This window comes from Oculina patagonica, chromosome 4, assembly GCF_052425735.1.
Source record: "Oculina patagonica isolate OP01 chromosome 4, crgOcupat, whole genome shotgun sequence".
NCBI classification, from domain to species: Eukaryota; Metazoa; Cnidaria; class Anthozoa; order Scleractinia; family Oculinidae; genus Oculina; species Oculina patagonica.
Genome location: NC_135761.1, coordinates 50,208,248 through 50,229,064, shown reverse-complemented (window position 1 = coordinate 50,229,064; position 20,817 = coordinate 50,208,248). Strand labels below are relative to the sequence as shown.

The 20,817-nt window shown below is 37.8% G+C and overlaps 1 protein-coding gene across 1 annotated transcript; it reads right to left on the bottom strand.

Annotated features, from left to right (window-relative positions):
- Nucleotides 1-4,680: 4,680 nt before the first annotated feature.
- Nucleotides 4,681-14,205, bottom strand: LOC144650418 (glutamate [NMDA] receptor subunit 1-like). The gene is made up of 7 exons (XM_078510089.1): nt 13,685-14,205; nt 11,538-12,139; nt 9,681-10,330; nt 8,449-8,613; nt 7,318-7,520; nt 6,669-6,847; nt 4,681-6,075 (listed from the first exon to the last, which is right to left on the bottom strand). Exons 1-7 carry the CDS (start codon nt 14,114-14,116, stop codon nt 5,343-5,345), a joined length of 2,964 nt encoding a protein of 987 aa, XP_078366215.1. The 5' UTR covers nt 14,117-14,205; the 3' UTR covers nt 4,681-5,342.
- Nucleotides 14,206-20,817: the final 6,612 nt, after the last annotated feature.

Here is a 20,817-nt window from a genome sequence, read left to right as displayed (position 1 = left end):
TCACATTGTGAAATAAACTAGCCTAAATGCGAGTAGCTTAGCTCTTGCTTGTAAAACAGTATAAGATAAAGAGAAATGGTCTAGGGAAACCAAAAATGGGCTAGCATTCAATGTTGCAACAGCACAGTCTATTTTTGAACGGTCTAGCGTGACATCAAATGACACAGCGTTGTGTGAAATAGCGTAGCATGACATCAAATGGTCTAGCGTAGCATGAAACGGTATAGCCTTGCGTTAAATGGTATAGCATATCACAAAATGGTTTGGTTTAGTTTCGAGCAGCTTAGCGATGCATTATTGGAACAGCTTTTCACCAAATAGTCTAGCGTCAATGAGTTGCATGGTTCAGCGTGACATCGAATGGTCTGGCGCCGAAACCACCAAAAATACAAACTGCAAGTTGAACAGCCAAACGTGAATTGGAACAGCGATCTGCGGGGGGGCATGACGTCAATGAATGTGAAAATTGGCGCCAAACCATCACAGTGAGACGCGAGTGTACCACTTAGTCAATGTGTGAACGTCGCCATTCAGTGATATTTCGGTAAGTTTTTTTCTTCTTGTTGCCTTGCTGATATTATATTTTTTCGTAGTCGTTCATGATAATGATACCTGAAATGGCACGGTTTGCCGGTCGCCAGCTTGTTATAGTTTATATTTCGGCGACGCATGAGTCAGCCCGGCGTCCCCAATCGATGAAATTCGATAATCGATAAAATCGATTGTAATCGATAATAATCGATAGCAATTAATCGATTGATATCGGAAATCGATGAAAATCGATGAACCAAAGAGTTGTGAGTATCGATTTTCATCGATTTTTATCAATTGTCATCGATTTTTATCGATTATATCGATTGTCAATTGCAATCGTTTAATAATGATTTCAGATACGTTTGCGCTAGGCTCTTGGCAATTGAGTCTAACCTATTGTATTTTTTCCTCTTCACAAAAAGTGATCTGTTGTGCAATTGCTGCTTTTCCTCTAAATGTGTAAAAATTCCGAAACACTTGATTGAAAGTGTGTTCAAAACTCTCTTCGAAATGTTTAATCAGTTGAAACCCGTGATTTGTGGACAATACCCTCTAAATAGCCCTCCAAAATCTCTGATGTGAACAGACACGAATTCGTTAAACAACGTTTTCTGAAATTACCGACTTCTTCAATTAAGAAGAGACCCGGCCATTTCCCCCTTTTCCACGTATAGACTGACTTCACTCCGGGCTTAACTATCAAAGGTTCGCAGGAGCTTTCACTGGTATCCAACTCTACCGGGAACTCTATCAAAATTACAACACTCTTGGACGTTGCTAGCTCTTTTTATTTTGTATAATCATGAAAAGGCGATTTAAATTCCACCAGAATGGGCACTCCTGGTCGCCCTTCACAATAGCCTCTTTTATGAGTACGTTCATTTCGTGCTTTGTTTGACTCGCAGAACTTCGATTTGACTTACTTAGTGAAAAAATGCGTAACTAACATGCTAAAAACATACTGATTTATTTAACTATTCAACGGCTAAATGCTGGAGTGTGCACTGAATTTTAGTACAGCATCCTTTCGGCTGCGTGGGAAATCGCTTAAGGCCCATTTACACGACAGAGAAAGTTTGGCACGGTATAAAAAATGTCAAAAATGGTACACGTACCTAATAAAGTTTCTTGATTCACCTGAATCACAATCGAGACTTTAAAATATCAGTTTTGTAAATGCCTCGCATAAATTTAACGCAACTTTTATAGACTCCCTACAGATTCAAGACCACGAGCTATTTTTTTCTTCTACATTTTCAATTCAATATATCGACCTTTTATTTTAATTTCTAGGCCATGGATTTTGGCCGACAGCTTGTAGTGGCCATTAATGAAGTCGTTGAAGACATTCAAAGTAGGGACAGTGGACGCGATACATTGTCATCAGCCGCTTTGAGGTTAGAAGTTCTGTGTGAGACTGCCCTTCTTAATGGCGGCATTTCGTTGGAGGTCATTGACCTCATGAATCAAGCACGCCAGCGTTGCAGTGCAAGGTCCACGGAACAATCACCGTTTACATCCTATCAAGCTCCCGTCGCGCGCCAAGAGGGTCGTCGACGAGGAAAGCCCAAGTTTGAAATTTCAGATTTTTTTACACGACAACACAGATTAAATATTGTACAAAAAAAGGAAACAATGATGTAAATCTGATTTTAAAAATGAACATAGAAAGCTATTCCTATCCTGGCTACCCTTCTCTCAAATCCGTATCGAGCGGTCACATCATATGCTTTGCGTGACAAATGACAAGATAACAGATATCAGGTTGCTCACCATGGTCTTCTCTGCCGCTGATTACTCAAAGACTTCTGAAATAAAGAGCCATCAAAGTTTAAATTCATGAAAATAAGCTCGGTTTACAATGGAAAAAGAGCTCTACAAATGAACATTAAGTGTAAAAATTGCTTTGGTTAGCCTGCGTAGCTGGCGGTATTTTTGGATTTTTAAGTGCCCAACAGCAAGCGGCGAAGCCGCGACAACGAGCGGCGCAGCCGCGAGTGGCTTGGGGAGGAGAAGCTGGAATTAAACCCAACAATACCGCCAGCTACGCAGGCTAGCTTTGGTCAAAGTGTCTGACTCGTGCACCATCGAAATAAATTATAAACTACAGTAGAACCCGAACTCGAACTCGAACTCGGATCTGACTCGAACAACCCCGCTAACTCGAACTATAAACTTTTGTTTATCTTGGTCAAATTTACCCAGATTACTCGAATTCTGATTCTTGCAACTCGCCACTGATGCCCATTGAAATATTCTACCAGCTCTTTTTGTCTTGTATTTAGATTTAAACACTAAAACAAACACTGCAGCAGATTTAATTTTAATTGAACAACGAACAGATATTCGTATTTGACAGTCATGTTCCACTCTTTACATAAAAATGTTTGATCGTGTGACAGTTTCTTAGGAAATAAATTTTATTTGCACTGTACTGTACACTAAAATGCTTAAAATCAGTAAAAAAAAAAACAATTATCAACATGGAAAATTGAATATTCAGTCAACCCCGATAACTCGAAGCCCCGAAAATTGTTTCGGGTATCATTGATAATGAACAATGACGAAACAAATACAATGTCAGTGGAGCAACAAGAGGAAAAAACTTACCGAAATATCACTGAATGGCGACGTTCACACATTGACTAAGTGGTACACTCGCGTCTCACTGTGATGGTTTGGCGCCAATTTTCACATTCATTGACGTCATGCCCCCCCGCAGATCGCTGTTCCAATTCACGTTTGGCTGTTCAACTTGCAGTTTGTATTTTTGGTGGTTTCGGCGCCAGACCATTCGATGTCACGCTGAACCATCGCTAAGCTGCTCGAAACTAAACCAAACCATTTTGTGATATGCTATACCATTTTTGGTGGTAACGGCCGCCTATAAAATATGCAATGTCACGCAAATAGTTTGGCTCGGATTGAGTCTGATTGGACATTTATGTTAATCTTAAGCGAACTTTTTCTGACAGTTTATTCTTTTCATTTTTGAACTTGAAAATGGTGTCATGACGACTCCGAAACGTCGTTCGTTATTATCGTTTATTTTTACTTGTCTACTTAAATGTAATCCGTTTTAATGTTCCTTTTTTTGTCGAACTATGAACCTTCTTGGTTTTTCAGTTTCTTTCCAGTTCTTCTACGGCGTTTCGCCGTTATTGTGATTTTAAGTCAATTCAATCGATGACTAGTTAGTTACGTTATCTAGCCCCTTTAATTGATACCGGAAAACGCTAAATAATAGGTGGTACATTTCTGTATACTATGTTGCGTTCGCTGAATGTGTATGTTTTGTTGTGTTTATAAGCACTTAAACATATGGAGAATAATTTAATATCACCAATGAAGAACAGTGCAACATAAGGTAGCTATCATTGTCATTAAAAAGATACTTGAAGTTCCCATCAGAGTTGACTGTTCATGTATAAAATGACATAAAAAGAAACTAGTTATAAACATTATGCAGGACGCGTGTCACATATCAACCTAGTAAATGGCCCAGCTCAACAACGAGTCTCTCGTAGCTCAGTTGGTAAGAGCGCCCAACCGGTATTCTGGGAGGCCATGGGTTCGATTCCCGTCGGGGACTCAGATTTTTTCTTTGTCCTACGCTCGTGTCATGTTGAATAATTTCTTCACTAGTTATAAACATGTTCACATAACTTGCTCTTTTTTAGTAACAATCAGCGTCTAATTATTTCCCTTTTGCTACAACCTTTGAAACATTTCGTCTCCTTGCTCACTGCTAGACTCATTACAAAAGAAATTCCTCGCAGTTTGTCAGTAGATTTTAGTAAAACGAAAGGGTCAAGCTGCCTTCGTAAACCGGCGTCGTTTCCGCACACAGAAAGTGCAAGTGACCGGCAGTAAGGGACGAAGCGACTTCTGTTTACCCTCCACAGTATATTCGTTCCCAGAGCTCTTGTTTCTTTTGGTGACGTAACGACCTAAGAAAAACGAGTAGCTCTGGAGACGAGAATGCCCTGCGTGCGCACAGCTCCCCCAAAACTGCTGCTTTTAAATGCTCAATTTAGAGAGTCATTAAAAAGTATCCGCCTGGGTTTACCACTGCCCTTTCAATAGCGTTTTCTCGTCATTCTATTACAAACCTCAAAGGCAGCGAAAGTGAAGTCAGTTAAAAGCTTTATTTTAAAAGGGTGAACTAGACATCTAACAGAGAAAATATGAAAAATGTTATAAAGTATAAAAATATATAGAAAATAATATAGCCTAAATACAAGAAATCACAATTAAATTACTAAAAGACTTTTAAAAAAAGTCAAGCAAGATAGAGTTTGTAGGTACAATTATACATCTGGACGGAATGTATATATAAATTTCGTTTAAAATTAGACGCTGGAGTCACTTTATAAATATTTATATCGAAACTGTTTTAGTGTATAATTGTTCTCACCCCAGTGGTTCTGCCTCCTTTAGTTTTGCGTTGACATGCAGTACAGGACATTTTCAACTTTAAATTTCGTGTCTCTGTTGAAGACGTCACAGTTCCTTACTTTCGCTTTGTTGATCTACGTCACGAACAACGCATCTTGAAAAAATTGTCAAGTTTGTCGTTCATAATCTGTCTTAATCTTCGTCAGTCGAAATCACCCTTGTTTATTTTCGAGTATCTCTTACTTTTTCAGTGTTTTTCAACGTTAGCGAACCTATTATTTTAATTTTTTTCGATTTGAAATTAATCAGAAAGGTGACCTAAAATATCATGGTATAGCTCCTTTAGGGTATCTTACATAACATATGCAAGGAGCGTTCTATTTTCCTATTAAAATATATATTTTTTTTAATCAGAGTTTTGTGACCATCCCATTTTGCTTCCAACTCTTAGTTCTACCATTCGTGTGCCCGTAGTCTGTAATGTCTGCGGTTCCATTCATTATCGCATCACCGTTTTCATGTAACCCATAGTGAACGGTCCCGTTCCGGTTTCTTTGTCCAAGAGCTGTTGACTGTTCCTGGGTCAAAGAGTATGCGTTGTTATGGAAACCAAGCTCCTCAAACTCCGTGGTTTCCGTGCGGGCCGCAACGACATCCCAGCTTGCATTTCGCTGCCGTCTCAGCAGAAATGAATACTGCATATTAAGTTGGTCTTCTTCTCCTTTGTTGACGTTGAAAACAAATCGTTTGACGAATTTTCCAAAAGCCCCGAGCTGTTCGCCGAATTTTATCATCAAAAGCACGATACAAAATTCCACAAAAACTGCAAACAGGCAAAATGAAATGACAATGACCAAAGTCATAAACAAACCGCTGAAGTTGATGATCGCGAGGCGGCTGAATGGTTTTAAATTGCAGTTCTTTTTGTTGAACCATCGACTCTCTATGGTTTGTATCGACCCGTTCTCTTGATGCTTTAACACTGCTTGATTGACATCATGTAACCATGGCGACCCTTTACGCATCGCGAGTCCCAGTCCAAAATTGAAGAAGTTTGGTCCAGCAAGGCTGTATTCACAGTTCTCGTCATTGTTAGCAACTTGGCTGAGTGATAGGTAATCCCCGACAAGTCCGTTGATTTCCCTACAAAAGACAGAAACTGACATATATAAGGAACAAAACATTCTTTTCCATGTCTATATACTCTGATAAAGATCATAGATACGTTATTTCGCTCCCTCGAATGGCTGATGGAACCCTTGGCTACGCTTCGGTGCAAACAGAACAATCGCCCACGGCTCGGGTTTTATCAGCCATTCCATGGAGCGAGCAGCTTAGTTCCTTGGCGTTCTCGGCTCGGTCAAACCTGGACACTATTGTGAGCAATGACGTCACCGAGAGAGACTCACCCGCTCCAGTCCCAGACTTCGCGCGGATTACAGGACAAGAGAGAACGCCTGGGGACTAGGCTGGGTCAAGAGAACATTTTTCATTCGCGCGCGCAAAAAGAAAATATTTGACGCGTATGTATTACTATTTCAGGTGACAGTTAAATTTGTGTATTTTTGACAAGTCTTCAGTTATCAGGGAAACGCCGTCCAGACCCACTAACAGTGTCTGTAATTCACAAAATCCCAAGTGAGTTGATTTATTTTTCTGATAAAGGATAGCTCATTTGAACAATGTACGCCTTTTTTTCAATCACACGTAAAGAATATCTCAGCTATTTTCCTGACCTGTTTTTCAGCTTTTCAAGACCATCCGCAAAATTCTTTACAAAGTTGACCTTCAGGTTGACGTGGTAAATCTCGCGAAATATGTCCTCGCTGTGAAATTTGAAGTAGCTCTCCTCTTGAGAATCTTGCTGTATTCCAAGTTTAAAACCTTTGGGAGGAACGAGGGACGGGTGTCGAATCTGTAGCAAAAGGCAAAAAAAGGTATTTATATTTGTATAAGTAGCTGTGAAAGTATCATAAGTAGTGTATGTAATGAATTGTATTCAGTCTTAGTATTGTAAGTAGTGTACTGTTAGCAAATTCATTTAAAAATACAGTTCTTCCGTCGCGCGCTGACGGACACCTCTTGCGAGAGTACTGCACTTCCGTAGCGCCTGGTACCAGCACGACTATGCAAACTCTATTTTTTTAACCTGCCATAAGAGGACACCTTTGCAAAAGGTGCGAGTCATTTTGTTCTAAACGTCCCATTTCGTGTTTTGTATCCCAGCATGACTGATTTCGTACCATATGACCAGATAGTGTTAATGGCCTATTGTATAACAAACCCCCGTTATAACAAACAATTTTTCCAGCATCGTGGTTTTCGCCGTATCCTGCCAAATGATTTCTCTGGTTAACTGTTGATTTTCAACAAATCGTCCATTACCTTATCGTCCCTAATCCCATTGATAGGAAGATCAAAATTGTCTTGAACTAAAAAGGCCATCAAGTTTGCACAGTAAGTATTAACAACAACCAAGGCAAAGAAGGCGTAAAATGTGGAGACACATCGTGCACTGCTGCTATGAGGTGTCTTCTCGGCTCCAATGTCTTTTCCAAATGCCACGCCCCATACATAAGTCATGGAATCTGATGATCAGGTAAGAACAGTATCAGAAAACTAGGCTTTAGAGCAGGCAGAATGAAAAGTTTATCCAACTTACTTAATCGTATAGTAATTTTTTAAACGCATAAACGTATATAGTATAATATAGCATAGTTGTACACAGTAATTTAATGATAATTATAGAATTTTAATTGTAAATATCATTTTATTTGTTAGGTTAGGGTTAAGTTAATTGGTAAATGTAGAGCTACTCTGTAGAAATGTTACCAATAAACCGTTATTATTATTATTATTATTATTATTATTATTATTATTATTATTATTATTATTATTATTATTATTATTACTTCACCGCTTTTTTAATAACCAAGTTTTTGACAAGATAGTCTTGGGAAAATTACAGTATTATTATTAAATATGTAGCCGCCATATTAGTGTCGTCATTTGACTTCTTTGGGGCACCAATATAACGGTCACAAAAATTGAACACAACATGAAGTTGATTCGATCTGGTTTCACTTCGTAGTTCTTAAGAAATCACTTGTAAATGATTATAAGGTTAAAAAGTTTTAAACTTGCATAATAAAATACTCATTTTCTGACAATTTAGAAGTAGTAGATAAAATATGAGCGGTAGATCTGTATGGGCGTTTACAATGGCGAGCCGATAGGCGAGCCATTGTAAACTTCCATACAGATCGGACGCGAATATTTTATTCTACTTGTGAAATGAAAAAATAAATTGAATGCAAAGTATTGTTATGTGAATCAGTACAGATCTGTATCAAAAGTTAATGAATACTAATTAGCTGAGCAGGAGTTTGTATCAAAAGTTAATTCTATTGTTTGATTTGTATTGGGGTTTACAGTTGTGTACATGTGATCTGAATATGGTACTGGGATTGGTTTGCACCCGCATAAATATTTAATGAATTTTACAAACACAAATACCTAATAGCGTAAAGCCGTCATCTCCGCTGTCCAGTTCTCTAAAGTGACCAAAAGGACTTTTCCTGTCAATCCACCAGATCACAACCAAAATGACATTAATGAATCCAAGAATGAAGAACCAGAGTTGATACTGAAACGGCTCAAGCCATGAGTTCCATTGAATTTCTGCAAAAAAAGATAATTTGTTTTTAATACCACATTTGTTATCTTTTCCAACAGTTTGTGTGCCACATTTTGACGTGGTTTCGACCCTTTTATTAACCCTCGGATCACAAATCGTCTAGAGGGGGGAGTAGATGGAACAGGGTTTTTGTTCTTTAAGGCACAGCGAGATTATTTTGCATGGAATAGAAAGCCTGTAGCTAACTGTACAAGATAGCAAAATTAATTTTTGTTGGCTCTAGCGTCATATGACGTCGCGTGACGTTATTTAAGCCGCCATCTTAGATCCGCCATCTTGGATCTCACCATATTCATAGAAAGTCAGAAAAAAATGAAAATTGGTGCAAAATCAAGCAAGAATGCCTATGGAATGTAAAAACAAACAAATCGTACAACTCTGTTTCAAAAACTGGAAAAAATAAAAAAAGTTTAAAATGACGCTTTCTGGCTTCTTAGACTTGCTAGTAATTATGATTTTGCCATCAACTCCCCTTGAACGTCGATCCGAGGCTTAACAACTGGAGCGTAGGGTAATGTAACGTCATGTACAAGGTATACAAGAGTCTAGACTATGGAAAAATTAGGTCGATTTACTTTTTAACGATAACATTATTAAAAGAAAGATTCCGTTGTGTAGCGACCCAAGTTGGTCAGTTGCTGGTAATAGCGACTCATTCATTCAAGGGTCGAAATTTTTTTTTAGGACAACTGCCAAGAGTTGTATAAAACGTAACTGTCTATCGTAAATTTCCAGATAAAGAGCAAATCGTGTCAACGATATTGAACAGGGAGTATGGTGGAACTTATTATTTAAATTTCTTTTGTTTTAAGGTAATTATAAATTAAGATGGCAATCGAATTGAGCCGAACATGAAGTAAATAGTAACTGAAAAGCCCTGTGGGAGAGTTTACTATTAAAGTTCTTATTCTTCTTATTCTTAGTCTTATTTCGTAAATTGTTTTCGCCATTTACTTTCTCCTTTTTACCCATTTCATATACATTCCACGATATGGACATAGTATTGTACACTGTAAGGTCTAAAGAAGCTATTCATGGCAATCTTTCCCACCTTCATTAACTTCTAGATCCTTCAAAACCAATATGTTTAAAGCCAGGTGAATAAACGGATGAGCAAAATCAAGGTACTCTTGCCTGATGGCATTCATCGAGATGTCAATGGCAAAGTCCGCGCTTCCAGATAACACTTCTTGAACAATTCCGTTCCACGCCTTTTTCTCGCTATCAAAGTCCCCGTAGTTGCCGTCAGGCGTAAAGTAGATCTCACTGTTAAACCCGAGCTCGTTCTGCATCATGCCCAGCAAATCAATAGAGACGCCAAAACAGCAAAGCGTGGTCTTGATGTTACGAGTTGAGTTATGATACCTGTAGCACAATTGGCTTCTTCCGAGGCAGTAATACGTTCCTTTGGTGTCCATTCTCGGGTCCTCAATTTGAACCCAAGGATAGTACTCGTTTATGGGTACACGCAAGGTGTGCGTAACCGGTACAGTGGGCGCTGTGATGGCGCTTCCTTTAGGGCCCACGAAGGTGTCCAGAGCGAAACCTGTTGGTGTACTTAGTCCCACTAAGGTCCAGTGTTTGGCACCATATTTATCAAGTCGAAGGTTCCATATTTCAAAAGTTTTCTCGGATTTCTCATAGAGAGAAGGTTTCTCAAACAAAGAGCGTCTTCCTTCAATGAAAGTCTCTTTAATGTATCTAATATGCAAAAAAAAATACATGTAATAAATAAAATAGAATAAAAAATAAGAACACGAGGTTAAAGGGACCGTGTCACGGCTGAGTTTTATCTATTTTGATAAGTTTTTCCAAGTACTCCCTACAGTGGATCTAACGACAAAACCATAGCTTCATTGAAACAAATATGCCTTTCCTGCGTTAAACGGTATTCACTTCGAAAACTGTTCAGCCTAACATTAGTTCGAAAACCATATCGTAATCTATTTTAGTCTTCTTCAATTTTCGTTCAACCGTAGCCATCTTTATATTGATAATTTTTGGCATAAGAAATACCCCCCTCCCCCACCCTCCCAAAAAATCATTGGGATAAAGAATAACGTAACCCTTCTCCCTCCCCCGCACGCGCGCCCAACAGAGCCTCTTTATTGTAAATAATGCGATAATATGTAAATAAAATGAAGGGTTCACTTGGGCATAGTAAATGTAAGCAGGCGTCTCCTGTAGCGTACTTAATTTAGAGGTTCGATCCGAAAATTCCATGCTGATTGCGCGGCTCTATTACGATCCTTGAATTGTCCCTGATTGGGTTTTAGTTGCGAAAATTCAAAATTGAATAGCGACCAATCAGAAGAGCCATAAGAAAAGACCAGGGGCCATTATCCTGCCAATACGGTCCCGAGATTTATTATTCGACTTCCCGAAAATTATTATTTACCTGAATACTTGGAAAATAATGGGCCGGTAATAAAGCATTTTGATTGGCTTGTTTGAGTTATCGGAAGGCTCTCCTCAGCTGTCTTTGACGAGTAATAACTAATGCCCATTGATAATATTTATTCATAACGATTGTGCTTGTCTGGAAGCGGGAGCCCTGAGAAACGTGCAGCTTGCTGAAAGGTGATCGAATTGATTAAACGTTCATCCAGCTGGTATCCAAACACCCGCGTGACAAACAATAATTAACGATCAATGTCAAGGTTAGGGGACGTCGTAAAAGAACCCACACACTCATCTAAAAGAGTTGGACATTGAGTTCCCTATTTTGTGGTCTGGCCTTGTCCCAAAATTGCCTTTGGGGCATCAGCAAAAATTTCCGCTTACTTTGTAAGTTGCTTAATGCAGTCTGGTCAAAGTCCCCCGCAAAGTGTTGTAAAACTCATCGAGCGTCTAGAAATGCGCTATATAAATACTGTGTATAATTAGTATAAGTGAAAATACCACCTACATTTTGACTAGATCCTGTACATTCCTCGAGGCTTTATTTTCTCCGAAGCAAGTGTCCTCCTTGGAGGTCAGATATCGAGTTTTTCCATACGCCGTATCAAAGGCAGTCTGAAATATAAGAAGGGCATCATAAATAGCATCTGAATACAGACTGTGATCAAGATTCGCTTCTCTCTTTTTGGGGCTTATTTCAATAAAGCCAGCTGGAATGATATCAAGATCTGATATCCCGCATTCTGTTATGTCCGTCAAAATCCAAATAGAGTCTGAAGTGTTGGAATTTCTTATCGCTCGAAACAAAGGTTCATTGTCTGTATCTCTGCTGTGTATAACGACAACATCGCTTTGTTCTGCTATAATAGACTCTATCTCGTTTTCTTGTGATAGCATGCCTTTCCCGACAAGCCAGAATATCTTGTTAATAACCCATTTCTCATCTTTTGCCACCTGTGTCATAGAGTCGGCAAGCGCTTCTCCGTCGGAGTCAGCGGATAATACCAAGCTGAGGCTGCGCCGTTCTATCTTTTTCATGAGTTCCCAAATGACCTGCGTGTAATATATGATCGATGGCTGAGCGACTCTGGTGAAATCTGCAGGACTCTCCTGGCGAATGATGTAAAAAAAAATTTGAAATTATTGAGAAACTAAAATATAATAAGATTGTATGCCTGTATAAGTTCATTGTCTGCTTTCAGAGCAAAAACTCGTGAAAATGTTAGAATTCTTTTACTTTGTCAGACCGACCAACCGAGAGCGACCAATGACCGCGACTATCTCGTCAAACATAACACCCAATTAATATTCCATGGGCATCCAATAACAACCCTGGAGGCTCTCCATCCTGTCGTCAGTCGTCACTCTTTCTTCAGAAATTACATGTGTATCTAGCTACTTGGTCCCAAAAGCAATAAAAGAAAAAGAAAATGCCGGCAGCTACTTTTCCCTCAGCGTACATTTTTAACTCGAATCGTACACATCTCTTTGTTACCTTGCAACCTAAAGGAGGTGTCATGCCACAATGTGTAATTACGGTCGATTGTAAAACGGACAATAAAACAAAAACTCTCAAAGGCAAAGTGAGATATGTGAAAACCTGTTTTTAATGGTCCCATTGCTATTTTATGCAAGCCGAAAAGTGTGATTTCTGAGTATATAATTCGCTTGGAAGCAGGAAATATTAAGTCCGCGGCATAAAAACAGATTTACATATTTAGATCTAATTAAATGTGTGTTTCGAGTTAAAAATGTTGGCGTGATAAGCCGGTATTTTGATAGAGCGTACTATGAAAAACTAAACGATATATTTTTTGAATTTAAATTCACCTAAAAATAGCTATTTACCATAGTTGGAAATGAACAAAACGATAAAAAACTTTATTTGTCTAATAATTTGTGTAAATCAACGCCTTAAAGGCGAATTAAAGGTACTAATCAATGGCTAAGTAATAGGCAAAGCCATCGTCAAGATAAGAGTAAAAACAAAATAATCAAGAAATACCATCTTTTATAACACAACAAAACATAATTGAATGATTTCGCAAAAAAAGCAATTTTTATGACATAATTCTTACAGGCCAGATTTTTGACCTAGTTGTACGTATAGTCTTCCTTAAAATAATAAAATAAAATGGGATATTAAAAAAGCATCTGGATATAAAATTTGCGACATACACTTTGCAATTTTACTGCTTGACAATCTAAGCCCGTATGTCTTAACCAGGGTTAAAAGTGGAAGTCGATTTTTTACTGTAGAGAGGAATCACCTCATAAATTAAGGAAAAGAAGGAACTTTTCTCTTTCGCAGACCAACCGCGTTGTGTTTACTGAGAGAAACATCATGGAAATTTTAATTTAAGCTCATCGCGTAGTTACCGGTTTTTAGCTTTGATCAGTGTTTTACGCACAAGAATTATTCCTGAAACTTCGGAAAATTTAATCCCATCTAAAAAGCATCTGATATATAAAACAATTCCCTGTTTATAAATATCAAACGATATAAAATAAATATCCATTAACGTAACTGTCGTATTTTTATAGATTTAGAACTTATTCAACGCGAAAAAAGGTTATATGCAAGGCCAATGGCTCAATAGTTATGTTTAGTTTCTGTATCCATTACAAAACATGTTTCTAAATTATTCAACGTACCTGCGTTCTTAGCTGTTCGCTGCTTTGAAAGATTCCAATTGTTGGAATACCTGATCGTTCCAAAAATGACGAGAGGAATAAAGAATCGCTGTTGATATCCACAAAAATGGCACCTTTAATTTGTGATGAGATATTCCCGATGTCAAATAAAGATCCATTTAAACCAATCTGGTTATGCCCAATGCTGGTCGCGTCTATTTTCCATGGAGTAACATACAACTTTGAACTTTTGCCCTGTGGGTTATTTGCTTGTTGGCTAACAAGAAACACGTCTTCTGCGTTTTGTACAATACTACACAAGAAGCCATCGGAAGCGTTGAAAAATATTCCGATGTTTATAGTTTCGTGATCGGCGCGTCCTGTTGCAGCAGTGATAGTTTTTCGCTGAATTCCCAGCAAGACAAAGACTAGATAAATGCTTCGAAAAGCCATTACAAAACCGCGTCCAAAAATAATGTGGTGTCAAAAGTATTTCTTGTTGTTTTCACCAATAACTGTAAATTAAAACTCTACTCCTCGGCAAAAACACAAACTTCATCTCATTTCCGATTCACTATATGTAATTACGTGTAGGTGAAAATTATGGCATGAATTTTAATGTAAATAAAAAGTAAAATACGACCTGTCAGTGGCCCTGACTGACAAAGATTGAAGCACAGAAAAAAAAAAAAACAATTTCCAATGCGAGCACAAATAATACACAAGTATTTATTGAAATAGTTGCAAAAGTGTTTTTAAATACTCAGGAATTCGCAGTATATAATTGTGAAAAGCGGGGGATCTCTCACGCGCTGTAATTCTAACGTACAAATATATGCAAAATATGCGAGATGTTGAGGGCAGAAAATGCTTTGACATAATGAAGTTTGATTAGAATATTCGCGTTAGACATGCATCTTGCAACAACCAGTTCGTGGCCGTCAAACTCACTTTCTTTGGAAAAAGAAAACAAATAGGGGGCCAAAAAGAAAAATATCACCATCACATGGCTTTGGTATCATACTCAAAAATTATTTTGCGTTTCTGGCAAAAAAATTGAGTTTCCATGTGAATTCGACCTCACGCCAAGATGTTATGATGCGCTTTGGCGAAGGATAATGTTTACCGAAGCAAAAATATCGTAATTTTAGTAACCGATTAAAAAAATTTAGCGAACTCAAGTTATGTTGACTTTTTTCTGTCACTGCCTTTTCAGGATTGTTTATTTACAGCATGGTAGATCTTTTTTTCTTGTATTCAAATTCAAATTTCACTGGATCACATTTTAATTTCATCTCAAATAACAAGGGCCTTTGTTATTAAGCACGTTAATATTTTATGACATCAATTCGCGCAAAAACAGTTAGTAGCCCTTTAGCCATTTGAGATATTTTAATGTGTGATTTCATCTAACGCTTAAGGCTGGACCGACATGACGAGCTTCTTGCGACTTTGAAATCCGCAGCAGGGTATGGGTTGTAATTTCCGGTCAGTAGTGTTAAGTGGTTTTAGCGATCTGTCGTGACCGTGTACTTTGCGGTAATTGTGGTGTCGCAAATGTCACGGCGTGAGTAAATGAAAAAGACCAGATAATCTGGACATTTATGGAAGATGATCATGCGGTGTGAATATCTAACTAATGATACGGGAAACAAGGGTGAGATAGAATGGCGGCATGTACGTGAGTCATCTCGTCACAAAGTGTTCGAACCTTCGCTTTCTAAGACTACAAATCGGTGTGGTGTTTCAAATGAGTTGCCTTGCAGACTTATTCAAAACTCGTAGCCAGCACAGAGCCCGGTATTAGATGTAATTCGTGGAGGTAACAATCTACGATCTAGCCGATCGTAAATATGGCGCGAAAGTCGATCGGCGAGAGACATCGTTTTCGTTCTTTTTGTATTCTGACCAAACCTCCGGCGAGGGAAAATCCGAAAGGCGATAAATTAAGCGGTTTAGTGGAGTTCCACGCGGTCCGAGACTTACAAATTCACATCCTTCGATGAAATGGTGGTAAGAAGTGAGTTTCCCGCCATCTTGTGCGAAGGCCGCTGCAGTTTCTTAGTCACGCTGCAAATGAAAACGTTCACACGACTACATGAGGATATCGACTGTTTGGAAATCGACGACATGGAAAATGTAAGTCCTCATGATTGCTTTTTAAATGCTTCAGTTCTTAACATTTATTAGAAAAAAATTGGCATGTATCAACTTACGAAATTGTATATTTTCAAGGTTTCGCATTTATTGATACATTTTTTGTCCACTTAATACACTGAAAAATTTAAAACTTTATAAACGGAAGCTAAACTCATAAATTTAAATCTTTAAGACCAAATACTGTTTGGTCAGCTTAGCCTCCTCAGGCTGTGGCTCTGTGAAAATTTTTTCTCCATGCAGGTTTTTGCATTGAACATTATTTTTAATCTTTAACAGCAAATATTTTTGGCTTTCCCCTGAAGCAGCAGAGCAGCTTAGCCTTTTTAGGCTGTTGTTCTGTGAGAATTCTTTCTCCAAGTGTTTCATTGGAAACTAAAATTAAACATTTAGGCTTAAACGCATTGAACATTAATTTTAATCTTTGACAGCACATTTTGTTTAGCTTTATCCCTGAAGCAGCAGAGCAGCTTAGCCTTTTAGGCTGTTGTTCTGCGAGAATTCTTTCTCCAGGTGTTTCACTGGGAACTAAAATTAAAAATTTCGGCTTAAACGTATTGAACATTAATTTTAATCTTTAACAGCAAATATTTTTGGCTTTCCCCTGAAGCAGCAGAGCAGCTTAGCCTTTTAGGCTGTTGTTCTGTGAGAATTCTTTCTCCAGGTGTTTCACTGGGAACTAAAATTAAAAATTTAGGCTTAAACGCATTGAACATTAATTTTAATCTTTAACAGCAAATATTTTTGGCTTTCCCCTGAAGCAGCAGAGCAGCTTAGCCTTTTTAGGCTGTTGTTCTGTGAGAATTCTTTCTCCAGGTGTTTCATTGGGAACTAAAACTAAAAATTTAGGCTTAAACACATTGAACATTAATTTTAAATTATCTTTAATAGCACATTTTGTTTGGCTTTTTCCCTGAAGCAGCAGAGCAGCGTAGCCTTAATTTTTAGGCTGTGGCTCTGTGAGAATTCTTTCTCCAGGTGTTTCATTGGGAACTTCAATTGACAGGCTTTAAACAATTAAAAACATTTATTTAAATCTTTAAATCTTTTAAACTAAATATTGTTTGGCTTTATCCGTGAAGCAGCAGAGCAGCTTAGCCTTTTAGGCTGTGGATCTGTGGGAATTCTAATTCTCCGGGTGTTTCATTGGGAACTCAAATTGAGGCTTAAAAAGTAGACATTTAAAATTAAAACCTTCCAGGCTGAATATTGCAATTGGTTGAATCCTAATTATTTAATGACGGTCAACCTATCTCAAGTTGATTATCTCAATCATTAAGTTGAGTATTTAAACATGTTACATTTCAGTGTTACGTTCCGGGTCCCGCAAAGCTTCATCGTGTTTAGCCCAAAAGAAACGTTTTGCGAGTGAAAAAGCCGTCACGCCGCTTCCGGTATCTACAGTGGTATACTAGTATGTTGTTTTGAGGCTTTTGTAATTTTCATGTGTAAATCTATTTTGTTCCCGCGTTTTGCGATGTAAGACATTTTAAGCGTCTGAAACTTTATCGCGAGTTAAGATGCCGTTGCGCTTTTTGAAACCCGTTTCTTTGAGGATAAGAATAACATTTTATCTAAATGAGAATTTTGTTCTTACAAGAACACAATTTAGCGCCGGAAGTTCTTTTGTTTCGTAACCGAATAAGCCGCCATGCTTCCTGAACTACATCCCATGGCCAATTGGTCGGTTTTGCAAATAATTTTGGGTTATTGTCGTCTTTAGTAAATCCGCTAGTTTCCTTGGTGAATGTTGTCTGTTTGCATCCTTGTTTTCCGGCATTCTCGACTGTACTGTGGTATATTTTATCCTGTATTCTGTCGATCAACCTGGTTTACTTGACCATTTGCTGACAGATCGGTATTCGAGTATGTTGATTCCTTAACACATCTCTGGCGAAGAGGCGTCAAGGAATTTCATTCATACGTGTCGAAAAATCTAGACCCCCTGCTAATGTTGTGCAGTAAAACTGCAGAACATCGGCAGGGGTCAACGATTTCAAAGTCGCATGAAGCTCATCATGAAAAGATTAGAGCTAGCGTTTTAATATATGTGGTAACAAAATGTGTGTAAATAATGTAATTGTTTGTATAATGCAGATGTGTTTAACTTGTTCTGCTTTACTGCAAACAACATATAACTTTTGTAAATTCACAACACTATAACTGTAAAATATATGATTCACCAAAGGAACATAATGTCAATAATTAAAGTAACATGATCTGAATTTCAACAACGGTTTTGGTATAACAATATTATTTTTATTTTATCTTTCACGAACTTTCGTTCGATTTCCGGACTGCCGCAGAATTATTTTTCACACTTTTTACAACCATTTTCAAAAAACACCAAAAAATTCGTTCCTAAAATGTGAAAAAATATGGCAGTCGGTACTTTTCGATAAAGTTTATTAAGTAAAATTTCGTTTACATGTCTTTCTTGCAAAAAAAAAATGATTTCTTAACGAAAATCTCGTTGACAAATCATTAACAGTATATCTACGGCCTTCTTCTAAGGGCTTGACGAATTAACAGCCTCACCATTAGTATGAAACTGATTTTCTTGTCGTAAATCATAGTACAAAAATAGCTTTATAGTATAATTCGAGTATTAATCTACAGGACTATTAATCTGTAGGGCTCTTATCAGTGCTGTCATTTTCTGGTTCTGTGAAATATATTTGTGTAATTGATAACAGATCGGATAATTGATGACTATAGGTGACATTGGTAGCACAGCTCAACTTCCAAGAACGTACATTTTCTAATGCACTTTCAAAACAAAGGACAATTACTCGCGGATAAGTTTTAAGTATATAAATATTAAATATGAGTAGTCAGGCGGTGGTAGAAGGGTTTGTCATTGACTCGTCTCATTAATGTCAATAGGTTTCATGAATTAAGGTCTAAGGTAGGCTATGTAAGCTATAGCAGTTTGATCTAGTTTGTCAATTAGCCACAAAACAGCGAGAGATGTGCACCTCCTCCTACCCTCAACCCCTCCCCCGCTGTCGAAATAACACCTGCTCAATGAAACGAAAGAAAAACAAATAAAAATTGGCAGGTATTGTTTCCGCTGTGGATATGGGGCCTATTAGAGAAAACTTACGCAAGAAAAAAAAAAACAACTGACATAGCTATAGGGCTCCAAATTAATGATCCCACTTCATGTCTACCGTAGAATTCTAAAATTTTAAGTAATTGATTCTTAGTACACAATATTTTTTCAGGAAATTTGAGTTGGAGTACGATAGTACGCTTGGATGAAATCTGTCAACAGAATTTGGGCAGAATATGCCGTTTTTGGACATTTGGCGTATTTGGACATTTGACGAGTATTATCCGGCATAATATGAAGAATTCTCGAGCAGAATATGAGCGGAATACTGAACAAAACATCGATCATCAAAGCAATTAATAAACATGATAGTTAACACGATAAAACGCCATAACAATTATAATAATAACCGCGTAACACCAAAACCCTTTTTAAGTCCCCAATTAAAGGAGCAATGGCGCTATATTTTAAGTCATTAATTTGATGTTCAAAAATCGCTTTCAAATTAACAGGAAATCTCAAAATTATATAGTGTTTTAATGGTAGACAAACACCGAAGCTAAGGAGTAATAATAAACTGATAATAAACAAGGGTTGTTAAGAGTGACAAAGACTACGCTAGATTGCGAGAAACTTAAGGACATTGGAAATTTTTCCCAAAGATGTGCCGTCCGCTACGAAACTCCTGTGAAAAAGACCTAAGAGGCGACTTTAGTCAGTGGCATTAAAGGGACAGTGTCATGGGGATTTTAATGCTTTTCGGTAAAAAATACTAAAATTGGCGAATAGGTGTTCTCGAAGCCAAATGCACCTAATATCAAGATTGACAAGTAAATTGTTGTTGAAGGATGAAGGTAGCCATAATAATTTCTGGGTGTTTTTCCAGTCCACAAGGACAAAACTTAAAAAAAAAATCAGCCTGACTTTTTTAAGTTGTGATCTTAAGTTCCTGATGGCATCGAAATAATATCACTTGTTTGTTGTTTCAGTGCACTTGCATGGTGATTTTTAACTTAAGGTTCTCTCATCGTAGTTTCCATATGTCTTTATACGCTTGGAGTTTTGAAGTGAAACTGGTGACAGTGTCCCGTTAATAAAAAATTATTTACGGTGGAACCCCGACTTCTTGGGCCCTCGATTTATTGGATCATAAAAACCTTCGAGCGAGTTCTATTAAAAAGCCGCGCTCCCTCTAGGAGGCCTGTCAACAATTGAAGGCAGAACGGTGCAAGACTCCCTAAAGGCAGAAAACGACCCGGGCTCGGTCCCAGGTCGCCTGGCTACCTAAGGGTAGTAAAAAGCAGCTATTGAACAGTAGATTCTCTCAAGGTTCGTACTCATAATATTATCTCTCAAATTTGGAACCGGCCGCCATCAGTCGCAAAAAACGCACCCAGCCTGTCATCTTAATCAATGATTGTAAAAGACATTTACAGGAAATACGTTAAATCTTAGTGGCTGCAAATGCAGAGGGTCTCGATGAGGTTTAACGTTAGCCATACAACGGCCAAAAATTTATGCAAGGCGTAAAAATTGGAAAATGTTTACCGTTAACCGTTAAATATGTTAACCGTGAAAAATCGGCCAGTACTTATAAATAAAACAGACTTGATCACTTCATTATCCCAGAATGCAAATTTTTAACTACAGACATTTTGTAGCTTTAAATTTTTTAACTCTTTTTAAAATGTATTTCATTGATTCTTAGTTTTTAATTTTTCAAACATTTTTATTATGAGGTTCTGGCTCGGGAGATTAGGATACCACTCCCTGTGTATGTATTTGACACTAAATAAATAACCTTTACCTTAATAGAATCACTAGTTCATAAGTAGTAGATAAAATATGAGCGGCAGATCTGTATGGGCGTTTACAATGGCGAGCCGATAGGCGAGCCATTGTAACGGCCATACTGATCGGACGCGAATATTTTATTCTACTT